Source organism: Ovis aries, chromosome 12 (genome assembly GCF_016772045.2).
Source record: "Ovis aries strain OAR_USU_Benz2616 breed Rambouillet chromosome 12, ARS-UI_Ramb_v3.0, whole genome shotgun sequence".
NCBI lineage: Eukaryota > Metazoa > Chordata > Mammalia > Artiodactyla > Bovidae > Ovis > Ovis aries.
This window is the reverse complement of record NC_056065.1, coordinates 29839536-29858460: the sequence shown is the minus strand read 5'-3', so window position 1 is coordinate 29858460 and position 18925 is coordinate 29839536. Positions and strand designations below refer to the sequence as shown.

At 46.1% G+C, this 18925-nt stretch overlaps 2 protein-coding genes across 2 annotated transcripts in view; one reads left to right on the top strand and one right to left on the bottom strand.

Moving 5' to 3' along the window:
• SCCPDH (saccharopine dehydrogenase (putative)) overlaps window positions 1-1963 on the top strand; it is a 29165-nt gene extending 27202 nt beyond the window's left edge. The window contains exons 11-12 of the mRNA XM_015099184.3: window positions 6-87; window positions 1324-1963. Coding sequence (XP_014954670.2) covers window positions 6-87; window positions 1324-1429 — 188 coding nt within the window. The 3' untranslated portion in view covers window positions 1430-1963. The remainder of the gene's footprint in view (window positions 1-5; window positions 88-1323) is intronic.
• Window positions 1964-2205: 242 nt separating this feature from the next.
• Window positions 2206-18925, bottom strand: part of LOC105607283 (kinesin-like protein KIF28P) — a 71975-nt gene continuing 55255 nt past the window's right edge. Inside the window, exons 16-23 of the mRNA XM_027976323.3 lie at window positions 18373-18480; window positions 13366-13640; window positions 11316-11450; window positions 10304-10470; window positions 9960-10066; window positions 9527-9689; window positions 8773-8966; window positions 2206-3209 (exon numbers count right to left, since the gene is read on the bottom strand). Coding sequence (XP_027832124.2) covers window positions 3057-3209; window positions 8773-8966; window positions 9527-9689; window positions 9960-10066; window positions 10304-10470; window positions 11316-11450; window positions 13366-13640; window positions 18373-18480 — 1302 coding nt within the window. The 3' untranslated portion in view covers window positions 2206-3056. The remainder of the gene's footprint in view (window positions 3210-8772; window positions 8967-9526; window positions 9690-9959; window positions 10067-10303; window positions 10471-11315; window positions 11451-13365; window positions 13641-18372; window positions 18481-18925) is intronic.

Here is an 18925-nt window from a genome sequence, read left to right as displayed (position 1 = left end):
TGCAGAAGCTGGCTACGTGACTACCCCCATAGCCATGGTCCAGGCAGCCATGACTCTTCTAAATGATGCCGCTGATCTTCCTAAGGCGTGAGTCTGGTTTTCTTCAAATTTAAAGATATCTTTTCCATTTATGTTATATTTTAGCTTATTTTAGTTCAGTTTTCAGGTATTGGATTTATAGCATCTTTGATCCAAAGAGAGAGATGAACTTAAAATCGTAAGGAAGTTCCTTACTGACTTCTAGGAACAGTGCAGAAAGAAATGAGAGTAGAAAGAAGTTGAGAGCCATGTAATTTGGCTTCAGTTCCTTCGAAAAATAACTCAGATCCCAAGTTAGCTACTCAAAAAAAGGTCCCCGTAGTTCAGTGTTATTGGCAGGAGCCCTTAATCCATGCTGAATGATACCCAGCTGCCAGTGAGAGCCTTGATTCATGGCATCCTGGCTAGATAATTATTAAGTACACTATCTTACTGGAGGATTTAGCTGTTAGCCTAAAAGTAGGCCAGCTTTACAAATAAGCATAGGCTTGCAGGCTTAGAAACAAATCAGGTATGACCTGAAACTAGTAAGTAATAAACATAAAAATTATATAAAGTGAAACTTAATTACATTTTCTTCAAATATTTGTATGCCATTTGAAAGTATTTAGCATTTTCTGAATGGTAGCCATTAAATGTTAAAAAAACTTCTTTTTCATCCTATTTGTCCTGTTTATGCTTCATTAATAATTGATTGCCTAAGTTTATTTTGTCCATGTGTGTATTTAGAGGCTTCCCAGGTGGCACTAGTAGTAAAGAACCCGCCTGCCAGTGTAGGAGACAGAGACATGGGTTCAGTCCCTAGGTAGAGACGATCCCCTGAAGAAGGGCATGGCAACCCACTTCAGTATTCTTGCCTAGAGAATCCCAGAGGAGCCTGGCAGGCTACAGTCCATGGGGTCGCAAAGAGTTGGACACAACTGAAGCGACTTAGCACACATGCATGTGTATGTTTAATCTTCCTGAGTCTTAGGGCTGACTTTATAAACAGCAGCTGCTACTTGGGTTGATAACCCTCCAGTGGCCCTTCCAACACACACATACCAGTTTGTGGAAACAGTCTCATTATCACTGAACCAGTCTAGACAGGTTGGCTAGGTACTAGTTTACTTGCTCACTTGGCTGGTTTTAGAAATGGAACCAAAAACAGTCCATGATGAAATCAAGAATCGGGTTTTTATAAGTTTTGCATGGATTTGATAGCTGGCTGCCCAGCAGGTCATCTAGCAGAGGAAGGGGCTGGAGCTGGGCACGGTGCACTGTTTTCACCTTGTTGTCTTACAGGGGTGGAGTCTTCACGCCCGGAGCAGCTTTCTCGCGAACAAAGTTGATTGACAGACTCAATGAACGTGGCATTGAATTTAGTGTCATTAGCAGCACTGAAGTCTAAACATTTGAATAATTAATTGAAGTCATAAAATGTATGAATTAACAGCTTTTTAATTTGGTATGTTGAAATGCTTCTATAAACCTATCTGACTATATGTGGAAAAGATTGTCAAATCTAAAATATGTATACATTAAAGCAGGAAATTGTACTAGCTTACCCTGAATTTCAAATCTCAGCTGATATTTGTGATTTTATTGCTTTTGAGAGAAAACTTAACATTTGACTGACTTTTTCATTGAAGAATTCATGGTCATTTTTTATAAGTGAGCTGGCAGATCAGAGGATGGGATGGTGGCTCTGTCTGTGTTGCTGACACACCCCGGCTGGTGGTCATGTGAGATAGTGGCTGCTGTTTTCCTTGTCATGGTATCAAATGGGATCTCACTTTCCCATGAATTTCTCTGCATAGTGTAGGCCTTTGCCAAATGAAACTGCAGTTTTTGCTGTTTTAGCCTCGTTTTTCACCCATCTGCACTGACTGATTTTGGACTCTTACCTAAAGTTTAATAATAAAGGATTGTCAATTGAACAGTGGATTTGTGTTTGGACATGTCTGTATAATTGAGTAATGGTAGAAATGTGCTTCCCAAGTGGCCTGTGTCCTGCTAATAACTGGGTTATTCATTTTCCCTGGTTCTATACCTGTGGTTAGTTTGAAAGATGTAGCTGGTAAATTTCTACTGATTTTTACTGCCTAAGCAAAACTTTTCTCTATTTACTTTTTATATTTAACTACATTTTCCACTGAAGCCTAAAAATAAGGCAAAGACTTTTCCTTTTGTAATCATACCATAAACACAAATCAGTGTTCTATTACATTCATCATGTAAAGAGGACAACCATTTCCTTTATGGAATTTCTACAATACAGTGAGAGGTATGAAGCTGATAAGAATCTCACTCATGTTAGGCGGCAGCTCTGTCTCTTTTCTCTTTCATGCACCGGAGAAGGAAATGGCACCCCACTCCAGTGTTCTTGCCTGGAGAATCCCAGGGACTGGGGAGCCTGGTGGGCTGCAGTCCCTGGGGTCACACAGAGTCGGACTGAAGCGACTTAGCAGCAGCAGCAGCTGTACAAACTGTACAGAAGAAAGAGGGTCTTTAACTGAAAGAAGAACAAATAAGGAAAGAGGCTTAGAGAAGGGACATGGCTTGCTCCAAACCGTAGAACTGATTAGTCATGGATTCAGCTCCAGGCAGTTGATCCTCTTGCTCAGAGTGCTGACCATTCACTGCTCATATTTTCTACCTCACCTTCAGCCTGAATTCATTTTTACATGATTTTAAGTCAAATAAAAAGGAATTTTGCTTGAAAGCAGTGTAATAGGTTGAGTGAGTGAGAAATGGGTTGACTAGGTTGAGTCCACAATTCCGCTCCAATAGCCAAGTTAATTAAATAATCTTGACAACTCAAAGCGCAAATGTTTTCAGTTGGTGTATCCTCTGGGAAAGATTGAAGGCATGAGGAGAAGAGGACGACAGAGAATGAGATGGTTGAATGGCATCACTGACTCAATGGACATGAGTTTGAGCAAGCTCCAAGAGTTGGTGATTGACAGGGAAGCCTGGAGTGCTGCAGTCTGTGGGGTCACAAAGAGTCGGACAGGACTGAGCGACTGAACTGAACACTATTCCGCATGCAATAAACATTCTTTCTTCTGTTTCACTATAAGAGCAACATCATTTTTCAGTTTCCACAAGCTGGATTCAAGTAGGTCCCCAAAGTCCTTTAACATTTGTGACTGTTGGTGTACAAATGGCCGAAGCATTCGGTCATCTTCCTAAAAATAAATGAAAGAAAAAAAATGATATTGTTGTCAAACCCCAAATTCATATGCCCAATGCACAGTGAAGCCAAACAAACTGAAATAGTGGAGTCTGGAGCAAAGAAGCTTGTATTAGTTGAGGAGGTGCCAACTCTGAAGATGGGAGACCTAGGCTCATCTCAAATTGATCCTACTGGCTGGCCAGGGTGCAAGAGTTTTAAAAGCAAAAGTAAAGGGGGTGGGGGTGGTATGTGATTTCAGCTCCCCTATAAGACCTCAGTTGCAGACTTCTGAGCATCATCTTGTAACCTGAGTCTGTCATTGTGATTGATCTGTGTGTCCTAGCAAACTAGTATACCATGGTCTCGTGATCCCTTAACTTCTTTTGGAGAGAGAGCAAAAGCAATGATGGTTATTTACCTCATGATGGCTCAGGAATTCACTTCTTAATTGACCCAGTGTCACTAATTTTAAGACTGCTTGTGTTGCAGGAAGGGGAACCCCTTCCAGGGCCAGAAAGTGGACTCTGGTCTAATACTCAAATGAATTGTCAGAGGAGACACATGTGTTGACAATGCAAGAGATTTTATTGGGAAGGGGTTCCTGGACAGAGAGCAGTAAGGTAGGGGAACCCAGGAGAACTGCTCTGCCACATGGCTTGCAGTGGGTTTTATGGTGATTAGTTTCCGGGTTGTCTTTGGCCAATCATTCTGGTTCAGAGTCTTTCCTGGTGGTGCGTACATTGCTCAGCAAAGATGGACGGCAGTGAGAAGGATTCTGGGAGGTGGTTGGACACGTGTCACCTTTTGACCTTTCCTGAACTCTTCCAGTTGGTGGTGGCTTATTAGTTCCATGTTCCTTACCAGGACCTCCTGTCTTAAAATAACTCATACAAATGGTAACTATGGTGCCTGGCCAGGGTGAGTGGTTTCAGTCAGTGTGATTCCCCTCACACTTGGGGCCATTTGATAGAGCATTATTCCCACAGTTTGGGGTCATAAGTCAACGCATTGTTTTAAGCTGACAATCATGGAAAAGATGTTGCTGGGCTTGTTTTTCTTTTGTGTCTGTGTTCCCTCACTCCCCTAGTTAGTACTTGCTTGAATCTGCTCTTTGGAACTCAGGGAAGGTCTAGGAGAGGAAAGTCTTTTTCTCCAAACAAGAAGCCAGGAACATGGATGGGATGTGTACTCAAAAGGGCCTGAAGTGTCCTGCTCAGTTTCAGTCTTGGTAGACTCACTTCATTATAGTAAAAGGATGGTGTGTGTACATGAAGGGGTGCCCAGTAAGATCTCTCTTTGAGCTGGAAAGCTGCATTTGAAAGCTGCTACCAGAGGCAACAATTCACCTAGGAGCAGGTCTGGTTTAGGAAGCCTGCCTAAATGACCCTTTCAGTTCAGTTCAGTTCAGTTGCTCAGTTGTGTCCCGACTCTTTGCGACCCCATGAACCACAGCATGCCAGGCCTCCCTGTCCATCACCAACTCCTGGAGTCCACCCAAACCCGTGTCCATTGAGTCGATGATGCCATCCAACCATTTCATCCTCTGTCGTCCCCTTCTCCTCATGCCCTCAATCTTTCCCAGCATCAGTGTCTTTTCCAGTGAGTCAGCTCTTCTCATCAGGTGGCCAAAGTATTGGCGCTTCAGCTTCAACATCAGTCCTTCCGATGAACACCCAGGACTGGTCTCCTTTAGAATGGACTGGTTGAATCTCCTTGCAGTCCAAGGGACTCTCAAGAGTCTTCTCCAACACCACAGTTCAAAAGCATCAATTCTTTGGCACTCAGCTTTCTTTATAGTCCAACTCTCACATCCATATGTGACCACTGGAAAAACCATAGCCTTGACTAGACAGACCTTTGTTGGCAAAGTAATGTCTCTGCTTTTCAATATGCTGTCTAGGTTAGTCATAACTTTCCTTCCAAGGGGTAAGCGTCTTTTAATTGCATGGCTGCAGTCACCATCTGCAGCGATTTTGGAGCCCAGAAAAATAAAGTCAGTCACTGTTTCCACTGTTTCCCCATCTATCTGCCATGAAGTGATGGGACCAGATGCCATGATCTTAGTTTTCTGAATGTTGAGCTTTAAGCCAACTTTTTCACTCTCCTCTTTCACTTTCATCAAGAGGCTCTTTAGTTCTTCTTCACTTTCTGCCATAAGGGTGATGTCATCTGCATATCTTAGGTTATTGATATTTCTCCCGGCAATCTTGATTCCAGCTTGTGCTTCCTCCAGCCCAGCATTTCTCATGATGTACTCTGCATATAAGTTAAATAAGCAGGTTGACAATATACAGCCTTGGTACTCCTTTTCCTATTTGGAACCAGTCTGTTCCATGTCTAGTTCTAACCGTTGCTTACTGTCAACAGGGAAAATTGGTGAGAGAATCCAAATATTTGGGACTGGCATAATACTGTAGACGTTCTGAAGTTTGCAAAGGACCGTGTGTGTGGGGATTCTCCCATCGATAGGCTTGACTGATATGGGTCCCCTGCCCCATAGGAGAAGGGACTGCAGATAGCCCTGTGGGCCAGGGCGCCTATGAGCAATGGTAGAGGAGGTGACGGTGCTCACAGAGATGGGCAGGGGGCAGGTAGTGTGTCATGGCATCTCCTTTTAGTTTTGTTTCCCTGATGATGAGTGAAATGCCTGCTCAAAGAACTTTGGCCATTTTTTCTAATGTGTTTTGCCACGTGTTGTCTTTCTTATGTTAATAAATATGTAGTTGTTTGTTTATTCTGGATACTAACATCACCGACTCAGCAGACATGAGTTTAAGCAAACTCTGGGAGATGGGGAAGGACAGGGAAGCCTGGTGTGCTGCAGTCCATGGGGTCACAAAGAGGTGGACACGACTGAGTGACTAAACAACAACAATACAAATAGATTCTCCCAGGTTGTGGCTTATTTTTTACTTTATTTTTAGTGTCTTTCACCACAGTAGTTTTTCTTTCTTTCTTTATTGTGAGCTGAGCGCTGAAGAATTGATGCTTTTGAACTGTGGTGTTGGAGAAGACTCTTGAGAGTCCCTTGGATTGCAAGGAGATCCAACCAATAAATCCTGAAGGAAATCAGTCCTGACTATTCATTGGCAAGACTGATGTTGAAGCTTCAGCTTCAATCCTTTGGCCACCTGATGGGAAGAACTGACTCACTGGGAAAGACCCTGATGCTGGGAAAGATTGAAGGCAGGAGAAGGGGATGATAGAGGATAAGATGATTGGATGGCATCACTGACTCGATGGACATGAGTTTGAGCAAGCTCCAGGAGTTGGTGATGGACAGGGAAGCCTGGAGTGCTGCAGTCTATGGGGTTGCAAAGAGTCAGACATGACTGAGCAACTGAACTGAACTGAACTGATACATCCAAAAGAGTGCCCCAAATGTATGCATGGGTACAAATTAAACACGTCTGCTCAAGAAAACACTCTGTCTCTTGATTTCTTCCTGGTCATACCCATTTCCCCACCCCCAGAAGCAACCACTAACCTAAGTCGATCATCATTTTCTTGCCATCTAGAATGCAGCCCTAAACAGCCCTATATTTTGCCTGTTTTCTGGCCACTTGTGCCGTAATTTACTTATCTTCTGTGGACGTGCATTAGGATGTTTCTATTTGGGGAGCTATAACGGAAAATGGTTAAAATACCATCTTATGCATATATGCGTGGGTTTCTACAGGATTTTTCACCTGGCCCACCATCTGAACCACAGAACAGAAAATGACTTGAATGACTGTCTTCCCAGTTCTCTCAGGAATGGTTTATAACAAGGACCATTCCAGATAGGTAGGAGAAAAATTAATTCATTACATGCATAGCATACCAAGAGAGGTGGTTCAAACTTGAGTCGAAGGCAGAATAATCTAGCTGCTGCTGCTGCTGCTGCTGCTAAGTCGCTTCAGTCGTGTCCGACTGTGTGACCCCATAGATGGCAGCTCATCATGCTCCACTGTCCCTGGGATTCTCCAGGCAAGAACACTGGAGCGGGGTGCCATTTCCTTCTCCAATGCGTGAAAGTGAAAAGTGAAAGTGAAGTCGCTCAGTCGTGTCCAACTCTTATTGACCCCATGGACTGCAGCCTACCAGGCTCCTCTGTCCATGGGATTTTCCAGGCAAGAGTACTGGAGTGGGGTGCCATTGCCTTCTCCGATAATAATCTAGAGGGCTCATTAAAGCACAATTGACTGGGCCTCACACCCAGAAATTCTGGCTCAGCAGATCTGGGAGGAGACCCTGGAATTTGCATTTCTAACAAGATTCCAGATAATGCTGCAGCTGCTGACAGTGTGAGAATCACACTTTGAGAACCTCTACCTTAGGGCGTGAGGGCGCAGTTCTCTGCAGAACCAGTTTACTCTGTGGAGAAGAGGAGATGAATTGCAGGCTTATGGGAAGGTGAATCTTTGACTTTTATTAGATAAATGGCAACAATTTTTAAAGTTTTTATACTGATTTATGGGCTTCCCTGGTGACTCAGTGCTAAAGAATCTGCCTGCCAATGCAGGAGACCTGGGTTCAATCCCTGTGTCGGGAAGGTCCCCTGGAGAAGGGATTGGCAACCCACTCCAGTATTCTTGCCTGGAGAGTTTCATAGACAGAAGAGCCTGGTGGACTACAGTCCATGAGGTCCCAAAGAGTTGGACATAAGTGAGTGACTAACACATATACACTCCCATCTGGTGGTTGTGAGAACTCAATAAATATAAAAACACTTAGTAAGTATTATGTTGTTTTTAGTTGCCAAGTGGTGTCCAACTCTGCAACCCGCTGGACTATAGTCCTCAAGTTTCCTCTGTCCATGGGATTTCCCAGGCAAGATACTGGAGTGGGTAGCCATTCCCTTCTCCAGGGTATCTTCCTGCCCCAGGATGGAACCCGTGTCTCTTACATCTAACCTGCCTTGGTAGGCGGGTTCTCTACCATTAGTGCCACCTGGGAAGCCCCCAAGTGTTATATAAATGTTTGCTATTATGACTATTACTTTTTATCCCCCTTTCCAATCTTTATACCTTTTATTTCTGGCCTTGCTACACTGGCTAGAACCTAAAGTACAATGTCAAAAAAAAAAAAAGTGAAGATAGCTGACATCTATGATTTACCATTAAGATTATGCTTCCTGTGTGTTTAAGACTGCCTTTATCAGATTAAGAAATGTCCGTTTTGTTCCTAGTTTGCTAAGAGTTTTTATCGTGGGAGGATGCTGAATTTTATCACATGCTTTTTCGGTATCTATTGAAGTAACCATGATTTTTCTCCTATAATATCTTAGTGTGATGAATTATATTTCTTTGGTTTTATAACAATAAAGCAAACATGCACTTCTGGGACATTCTATATGTTGTAAAGTGCAGGAATCTCAATCCTGCAGGGGCCACAGATGAACCAACCAGATGTACACGAAAGTGGAAAATGGGAGCAGAGATGGGCAGGAGCCGGAAAGCAGCAGACTCAGTGTTCCCGGCCTTGGCCTGCTCTTCAGCAGCACACACCCACCCCTCTCCAGAAATGCCGTTCTAGCCAAGAGCTACATTTGATGGAAAGCTAATCCTTTGGCTCCGTGGGTGCTGGGTACTCACAGGAGGTTTATAATGTCGCAGTTTGAGAAACTGCCCTCTGGCCACATTCATGCTTTGGTAGAACACCTTAAGAGCTCTGGCAAATTCTCTGTCATAGCTGGCTTGCTGGGTGGTGCACATTTGATTAATCTCTCTGGCTGCTGGCCCTTGTGCTGTCATCCAAGTGATCTTTCGGGTACTGGAAGGCTGATGTGCTAAAGGTGGAAGATAAGAGAACGTTTATTTGTTCATCTCAAACCAGTCAATCCTAAAGGAAATCAACCCTGAATATTCATTGGGAGGGCTAATGCTGAAGCTGAAGCCCCAGTACTTTGTCCACCTGATGTGAAGAGCTGACTCATTGGAAAAGACTCTGATCCTGGGAAAGACTGAGGGCAGGAGGAGAAGTGGGTGGCAGAGGATGAGATGCTCGGATGACATCACAACTCAATGGACATGAATTTGAGCAAACTCTGGGAGTTGTGAAGGACAGGGAAGCCTGGCATGCTGTAGTCCACTGGGTCTCAAAGAGTTGGACATGACTAAGTGATTGACCAACAACTACTTATCCACATATTTATATATTTAATTATCTTGGTGGCATTGTACTACATCATCATTTATCAGGTACCAGTTGGGACCCATCCAAAGAAATCTTACAAGAAAAAAATGTTCTTCTTTTTTAAAAAAACTGAAACAAGATATTAACTCATTTAAAAGCTCATTTCTTAGAAAATATACATCACAAATGTAGGAGTTTAGAGAAAGTCTAAACAAGATTTGAGTGGCCTCTCACCTTGTTGACTAGAACTGGTTCTCTCAATAGATTCTTTAAGAAGCACATTTTCCTCTCTGAGGATTCTGTTTATGTTTCTGAGCAGTTCCGTCTCCTGTTCTAACTTGAGCAGCTTCAGATAAAGCTCTGGTATCTGGTTTGACTACGGAAACAAGTTGGGTTAGTCTTGTGTGCATTATTTGCATGCCCTTTGAGACTGGCCGCTGTTCTTATCTTATGAAAACTGGACGGGGTGCAGTGAGGGGATGGTGGTAACCAAGATTTAAGACCCTTAAGATACACAGGAGTAAATCAAGAAACAGGCTTTTTAATGGGAGGGAACATTGATGATCCGCAAGCAACTATTATCTGAGTTTTGTTTTTTTTTAGTCATCTGCGACATCTATTTTTAATGTGACTCCAATAAACACACCTGACCTATATCCATCACAGTGGAAATTTTCTTCGTGTCCACCAGGATGTGGCCTTCACCTGTAACCATGAGGTCCAGCCGAGAGCAGCTCAGTTCAGCACAGCCTTCTGTAGTGTGAGGGAGATACCATCAAGGAAAGGAATGTCTCATCCTCCACTCGCAGTGTTGTGTGAGGAGGTTTAAACCACGTAATCAACTGTGGACTGAAACCCAGAGGCTCAGGAGAAGACAGCTCTTGGCCACTGCTGTCAAGACCCTGACCACCTCCCTCTGTAGCCCTAAGATATACAACATGATATCTGATGGAGGAATGCACCATGCAAAAGGGGAGATAAGCATGGTACCTTGAAGACCCCATAAATCAACAATGAGAGCATTTGTCTGTAAATAATTCAGAAACTCCTGAGAAGCATTTAAGGTTGTAAATTGGACAGTCTCGTCAATTTGGGGATTCACAATTTTCCATACAGGCTTGGTATATAAGGTGTTTGGAAGATCATAAATTCTGTACCTGAGAAAAGAACAGAAAACATAACTCAAAACCATAAGGGATACATTTCTAAAGAAAAGTATCAGATAAGCCAAAGAGTTGTAGCCTGCTTTGTTGAGTTGATAAGGCATGCATGCTCAGTTGTGACCAATTCTGCAACCCCATGGATTGCAGCCTGCCAGGCTCTGCTGTCAATGGACTTTTGCAGGCAAAAACACTGGAGTGGGTTGCCATTTAGTTGATAAAAGATGACCTATAATTGATTCTCCTGATTGCCACTCCCAACATCTCAGCTATTCAACATAGATATCATCATTACATAGATGATACTTATTAAAAGTCTAACAAAAAGAGAAAAGGATTGTGATACTTTCTACTTAGATAATCTAAAGTTATTAATTTTCCACTGTGGTTTGTTTTTTGTCCTTCAAAATCTCCCTTCTTTATTGTTTCATTTTTTAGTATCCTTTTAGCCCAATTAGTTTAAGCATATTTGGTGCCTCTATCATATAGTCACACACAGTCCTTTTGTTTCCAACTGAAAAAAGAAAATAAACCCAATCATCCTACTTTGATAACACAGGTTTACTAGATGCTCTTTCTGATGATTAAAATTCCTGACTCTTGGCTTCAATTACTTAGAAGAATCAGTACATGTTGACCTGTACACAGTGACCGGGAGGGACATGTAACTTCTCCCTCTGTTAAGCAGAAAGAGGAAATAGTCATTTGGGAGTTGAACAAGCAGAAAAACTTAAGCAAATGTCACAATCAACTCATTCTTAAAACTTGAGGAAAGGCTCCCTCCCACCAGGGCACACAGGCTGGGTGGTTCACGTTCAGCAGCTCGGGGGACAGGCTGGTACCCCATCTGAACACCCCTCTCCGCATCTTCCTTTAGCCACTTGGTGCCAAGGCACTGCACAAGGCGAATCTGGAAATCCATCCTCTTGCCCAGCAGGTCCACTGGGTCAGTAACCACATCTTCCTCACCACGTGCTCTGTAAACAAAAGAGGTAAACATTGATCACAGGTTAACCTGGGCCCAAGCAAGTGAGACTGATGTCAGTGAAGATTCTGTAGACGCCCATGTGTGTCAGTCACTCAGTCATGGTGGACTCTCTGTGACCCCATGGACTGCAGCCGGGCAGGCTCCTCTGTCCATGGAATTCTCCAGGCAAGAGTATTGGAGTGAGTAGCCATTCCCTTCTCCAGGGATCCTGACCCAGGAATCGAAGCCGGGTCTCCTGCATCACTGCAGGTGGATTCTTTCCAATCTGAGCCGCCAGGGAAGCCCTGAGAGACAGCCAAATTCTCTGAAGGAAGGATGGGTAATATTACCAGCTGTAGAATTCATTCATTGAAGAGACATATCACAAGAGCCCACTCTGCTCTTGTACTTCAAGAAAGTCATGGACTTTCTCAAAGAGGAGACAGGAATATAACAGCTTCTTGCTATATATGCGCCCAGGTGTGGATGCCAGACTGCCACTGAAGATTTAGGCAGGTTCCCCAGTGGGCGGAGGGGCTGCCACCTAGGGAAAGCCAGCTGGCTGGCCACAGGCGGCCTCTCCAGGTGTCGTTCTCCTTGTGAACCCTTCACAGTCCAGAGTCAACTCCAGGCCCACAGGCTCAGAAACCAGTTTGGACAGCTTTCCAACAGGGTACTTCTCTCACATCAACTGAGCTCACAGAGATTGAAACCTGTAAACTATAATGCCACTTTACTAATTCAGAGTGAGAAATACAACCATCAGGCAGCCTAGGAGCCTGGGGTAGCAAAATGCCCAGGAAGTTCCTTAGAGTTCAATAAAGACAGCGAGGCACTGGTCATCTTAGTCTTTTAGTCACAAGACTTGGCAGTTTTGTTGCTCATTTGTTGACTGTTTCTTCTTCAGAAAGACAAAAAGTTTGCATCAGCTAGCCCCCGAGGACACTGCCACCAGACCAGGCCTCCTGCTGGCCTCTTTACTTAGAATTGCTAAGAGGTGTGAGCTTTCGTAAAAACTCTCTCAACTGCCTTTGGCCAGAGAGAGGAAATAGGGAGACAGCCTCTGTGTGTATGTTAAGTATCTCAGTCGTGTCCGACTCCTTGTGACCCTGTGGACTGTAGCCCACCAGGCTCCTCTGTCCACAGAATTCTCCAGGCAAGAATACTGGAGTGGGTTGCCATTCCCTTCTCCAGGGGGTCTTCTTGACCCAGGGGTTGAACCCATGTCTCCTGCACTGCAGATGGATTCTTTACTATCTGAGCCAGCAGGGAAGCCCCAGAGACAACCCGAGGGGACAGTAAAGGCTATACAGTGGAGTTAACACAAAGATCAGATAACAGCTCAGAATGGGGCCACATAAGGAAACAAAGATACCACCGTTCCTTCCTTGAGAAAAGGAACAAAGAAATTAACAGAGCCTGTCCAGGGAGGCAGGGTGAGCTACAAAATCAGCCTCCTGCTGCTGGCGCTTGGGCCTGGTCAGCAGGGCTGAGGACTAACGCTGGAAAGAACAAATGTGTGTGGCGGGTCCCAGGGCTCACAGGCGCCAGGAAGGGCGGGGGAGGGTGGAAGGTTCTGTGGCACCCTTGGCTTCTCTACCGACCCAGATCTCGGCTCGTGTCCATGTTTCCTCCTACTACAGTCCTGCCTCTGCAGGGTGTTCTCATTCCTCTGGTCCTCTAGGGTAGTGTGAGCTGCTCAAAGACGGCTGGATGTGGGGTTTTAAATAGTCCCGGTCAGCTGATTTGGCTGCCTTGGCAAAATCAGACATGATGAGGCCAAATTATGAATGAACGAGCTCATTTGTTTGTCTCAGGAGTGACCTCTTCAGGGCACCAAGTTCTCCCCTTCCAGGAAAACTCAGGCTTGCTGTGAGTTTTCTGTGTGACCCAGAACTAGACAAGGGGGTGGCGGAGATACCCACTGTCCTGTCGGGGAGCAGGGGTTTATGTGGATATGCAACACTGCCTCTTCCAGCCCGTCACAGTTCAGAAATTCCACTTGTTCCTCGTACTTCATGCAGTAGGCAAGAGACTGGAGCCAGATGTGAGCGGAGCCCAGGTGAACAACTTCGACAGGATCCCAGAAAGGGTCATCTTCCTGGGCTACCTGGCTGTCTTCTCCATCAAGAAAACGCTGGTAAAGTTCCTCCATTAGGAATTTCCTATTGATAAATTTGGCTTTTGACCAAATCCACACCTGGAAACACAAAGGCACATCATCAATATTTGATTCCATCTGCTGCTCTAACAATTCATTTCTATGGTTTTCCCAGTGTGCTCTCTCTGATGGGTTGGGTTTTGGGTACCCAAGACCAATGACAGTCTCATCAAACTCAGCTTTGGTGAGGATCTTCAAGAGCACTACATTCATTGCTGACCTATCTACTTCAGCTTTGCTGGATCCCAGGAAATGACTTAGAGGAAATGATAGACTTAGAGAACACTTTCCCAGGAGAAATGAAAGTTTGAGCTTGTGGTATACAGAAGAAAGACCTTCAGAGATATCCTTGTCCCAGTCTCTAGAACCTGTGAATATGTTATCTTACATGGCAATTAAGTTTCCTTATCAGCCGACCTTAATATAGGGAGATTAGCTTGCATTATCCACATGGGCCCAGTGTAGAGGGGGGCAGAAGAGAAAGTCAGAGAAAGAGAGATGGCAACAGAAGCAGGGTCAGGGATGCTATGTGGATAACTTTGAAGATGGCCATGAGCCAAGGAATGTAAGTGGCTCTAGAAGCTTGAAAAAGCAACAAAACATATTCTCCCCTCAAACCTCCAGAGAGCAAAACATCCCTCCTGACACCTTGTTTTTAACCCAGAGACATCTGTGTTGCACTTTTTACAAAGTCGTTTGTTTATTTCATTTATTTTTGGTTGTGCTGGACCTTCTCTATGTGGACTTTCTCTAGTTGTGCTGAGTGGGGGCTACTCTCATTGCGACGCATGGGCTTCTCATAGCAGTGACTTTTCTTGTTGCGGAGCACAGGCTCCAGGCACGCAGACCTCACACAGTTGCAGCACCCCGGCTCAGCAGTTGCAGCTCCTGGGCTCTCGTTGTGGCTCTTGTTCATTGCTCCGCAGCATATGGAATCTCCCCAGTCCAGCGATCAAACCTTTGTCCCCCGCAGTGGCAGGCAAACTCTTATCCACTGCACCACCAGAGAAGTCCTGTGTTGGGCTTTTAACCTACTGAACTAGAAGATAATAAATTGGTGTGCTCACACCCAGTAAGCAGAAAATCCAGGAAAAGAGCCTGGCACTGGTCTGTCCCCTTAGTAGGTGAGGGACAGGGCCTCGTACCAACAGTGATTATTACTGAGACAGTGGACAAAAGCATAAGCCAAAATAAGAAGAATTCCAGGTAGGCAGAAAATTGCTTGATGATAAATGCCACATCAGAAGTGGTTACCAGGAGGCGTGGCCACCACGGAGGAGTAGGAAGGTCCTGAGCTTGCCTCCTCCTGTCAGCACACCAAATTAGAACTATTTACGGAGCAGCTGTTGGTGAGGAAGAAGTAAAGATTAGCAGAAAGGATCCCTGGCAACTAAGAGGGAACCACAAGAAGATGGGTAGGAGGGGCAGAGACACAACATAATCAAGACCCACCCCCAGGTGGGCAACTCACAAACAGGAAGATGATTACCATTACGGAGGTTCTCGCCAAGGAGAGGGGTCTGAGCCCCACATCTGGCACCCTGGCCTGGGAGTCCTGCACTAGGAAGACCAGCCTCCAGAATGTTTGACTTTGAAGGCCAAGCTGGGCTTATTTTCAGGAGAGTTAGAGGGCTGTGGGAAATATAGACTTCACTCTTAAAGTGAAAGTGTTAGTCGCTCAGTCATGTTTGACTCTTTGGACTGTAGCCACCAGGCTCCTCTGTCCATGGAATTCTCCAGGCAAGAATACTGGAGTGGGTTGCCATTCCCGGGATCGAACCTGGGTCTCCTGCACTGCAGGCAGATTCTTTACCGTCTGAGCCATCAGGGAAGCCCCTCACTCTTAAAGCGCTCATGCAAAATCTCACATGCTCCAAAATCCAGTGGAGAGGTAGTAATTGGAAATATGCCTGGGTCAGATCTCCTGGCTGATCTCAGAGAACCTCCTGGAGAGACAAGAGGCAACTGGAGCTCCCCTGGGGGACACAGATGCTGATGGAAGCCTTGGGAAGGGCAGGGCGGGTTGTTCTACCAAGAGGATACAAGTGCTGACAAGCACTGGTTTGAGTCTTCCCTCTAGTTTATTAGGCCTTGGATCTGGCCCTGTGCACCAGCTAGTCAGCACCAGTCCTAGGTTACCTCAGGCCAAGCAGGCAGTGGCAGGGGTACAGCCCCAACCACCAATGGGCTGTTTCCTAAGGAGGCCCTGAACCCCCAGCTGCCAGGGGACCCAGCCCCATCCACCAGAGGGCCCAGGCCCCAGCCCTGCCTAGTAGTGCACCAAAACCAGCTCTAGATTCTGCAGGACCATGCAACCAGAGCCTGCAGGACACAGCCTCACCCACCAGTAGGTCCACAGCAACTCCAGGACCTGCAAGACTCTGCAGCCAGAGACCTAAGACCTGGCTTCACCAGCAGGCCAGCACTAGCCCTGGGGCCCCACAAGCCTCAACCCAGCCCACCAGCAAGCCCACAGCAGCTCTGAGAAACTTAGGCATCTCAAGAGCTGCCTCAGGATCCAGCTCCACTCATCAGTGGGCTGACACCAGCAGTGGGACATCCCAGGTCCCACAAGCAGCCATGTCAGGAACCGGTCTCACCCACCCACAGGCAATAGTAGCACCGAGACCCCTGGTCCTGCAAACAGAACCCAGCTCCATGCCATTCATCAATGGGCCAGGACTAGCCCAGGACCCCTGGGCTCCACAGCCAGTCACCTCATTACCCAGCCCCAGCCACAAGCGCCTGGCAACCTCCAAAAAGCAGGCCCTAGAAACCAACCAGACCAGGAGGCAGCCATGCCTACCAGACCACCCACAGTAGTCATCCCACTACAACAGAAGGGCCACACAGCCCATGTGGGAGGCACCCCTACAGCATAAAGTCTGGAGACCAGAGGGGAGGGCACTTCTGGGACACGTAGGATGTCTCCTACAAAAGGCCACTTCTCCAAGACTGGGAGATGTAACCAACCTACCAGACACATAGAAACAAAACAGAAAATTAGTTAAGATAAGGCAATAAGGAAATATGTTCCAAATACGAGAATAAGATTAAAAAAAAAAAAAAAAACAAGAACAAAGTGAAGTGGAGATAAGCAACCTACCCAATATAGAATTATAAGTAACCATCATGTTGTTCAGTCGCTCAGTCATGTCCAACTCTTTGCAACCCCATGGGCTGCAGCACGCCAGGCTTCCCTGTCCATCACCATCTCTCAGAGCTTCCTCAAACTTGTGTCCGTTTAGTCAGTGATGCCATCCAACCATTTCGTCCTCTGTTGTCCCCTTCTCCTCCTGCCTTCAATCTTTCCCAGCATCAGGGTCTTTTCTAATGACTCAGCTCTACGCATCGGGTGACCAAAATATTGGAGCTTCAGCATTAGTTCTTCCAGTGAGTAGTCAGGGTTAATTTTCTTTAGGATTGACTGGTTTGATCTCCTTGCAATCCAAGGGACTCTCAAGAGTCTTTTGGTGGCTCACAGGGTAAAGTGTCTGCCTGCAGTGCGGGAGACCTGCGTTTGATCCCTGGGTTGGGAAGATCCTCTGGAGAAGGAAATGGCAACCCACTCCAGTATTCTTGCCTGGAGAATCCCATGGATGGAGGAACCTGGTAGGGTATAGGCCATGGGGTCACAAAGAGTCAGACATGACTGAGTGAGTAGAGAGAGAGAGACAGTTCACAAGCATCAATTCTTCGGCACTCAGCCTTCCTTACGGTCCAACTTTCATATCCGTGCATGACTACTGGAAAAACCATTGCTTTGACTATATGGACCTTTGTCAGCAAATAAAGATGCTCAAAGAACTTCATTGCCGCTCAAATTTTTCTCTTGCTGCCAAGAGCGGGGGCCACTCTGGTTTTGGTGCGCAGGCTTCTCGTTGCGGTGACTTCTCTTGTTGAGGAGCACAGACTCTAGGGCGTGTGGGCTTCAGTAGTCTTGGCACATGGGCTTAGTTGCCCTGGACCAGGGAACAAACCCATGTCCCCTGCATTTGTACTATAAGGAGAGCAAACCAGTCAATCCTAAGGGAAATAAACACTGAATATTCATTGGAAGGACTGATGCTGAAGCTGAAGCTGTAATACCTGGCCACCTGATGCGAAGAGCCGACTCTTGGAAAAGACCCTGATGCTGGGAAAGATTAAGGGCAGGAGGAGAAGGGGATGACAGAGGTTGAGATGGTTGGATGGCATCACCCACTCGATGGATACGAGTTTGAGCAAGCTCCAAGAGATGGTGAAGAACAAGGAAGCCTGGTGTGCTGCAGTCCACGGGGTCGCAAAGAATTGGACACAACTGTGCGACTGAACAACACCTGCATTGCCAGGTGGATTCTTTGCCACCAGACCACCAGGAAAGCCCACCTTCTGGAGTGTTAATGAAAGTGTGCATTTTCTCATTGCTCAGAATGGTAGCCCTCTCTCTAGGGTACTCACACGAACACCATTTTCAGCTGGTGTTCAGGCTCCCTTCAGGTACTAAAACTTTGGAGTCATGATAAAAATAAATAGAAAGTGTTCGCTGCCTGCAGGTGGGAAAGATCCCAGGTCTCGGTGTTGTGTGGGATAGAGGAACCAGAAGGGGAAACTCGGAGGGTCCTCCTCTCCCCAGAGTCGGTCCCCTAGAATCCCACTCATACTTGGAGCCTATCTTGCCCCTTTGCTGGGGCTCCACAGGCTGTAGCAGGTAAAACTAACCTGTATCCCTAGGAAACCTCCTCAGAAGCCCCTTGTGGAGTCGCACACCAGCCCCCAGGGGCAGCCTCACCTGATGAGTCCTTTGATGGGTTACCTTCACCGTGACCTCTTTTTGTAGGTCACAGCCCCTGGAATCTGATGAAGCTAAATTCTTCACCTTCAGCTCCATATTAAGTCCCTGGTAAGAAAAACACTTCTCACTAAATAATTTTACATTTCTCAGCACATACCATCTTTGCAATTTATTTTTCATCCTCTCCACACTCGGACTTTCTGAAAGAAGATGGTCCACCTCTTGCTCCTTGGAATTCCCATCAAGGGAAATGACAAAGCCCCCAGAATCTCTCAGCAGCATCCTGGAACTATTTCCTGTGTAAGCCTCCCCAGGGTGACTGAGTCTTGTGCAAGTTTCCTGATGACAGATCCTGTGTCACCAGGGAGTGAGTCCGAACCCAGGCCTTCTCTGGGGCAGAGAAGCCATCAGGGTGCGTGCACCCAGAGAAGGACTCTGGAGGACAAGCTGGGGTGGGGTGGCCACGGTGGGCAAGCATTGCTCTGGCGTCTTGGTGGTCCTGAAGCAGTGGGGACCAGAGGTAGAAGGAACGGACTCGAGGCTGGGAATG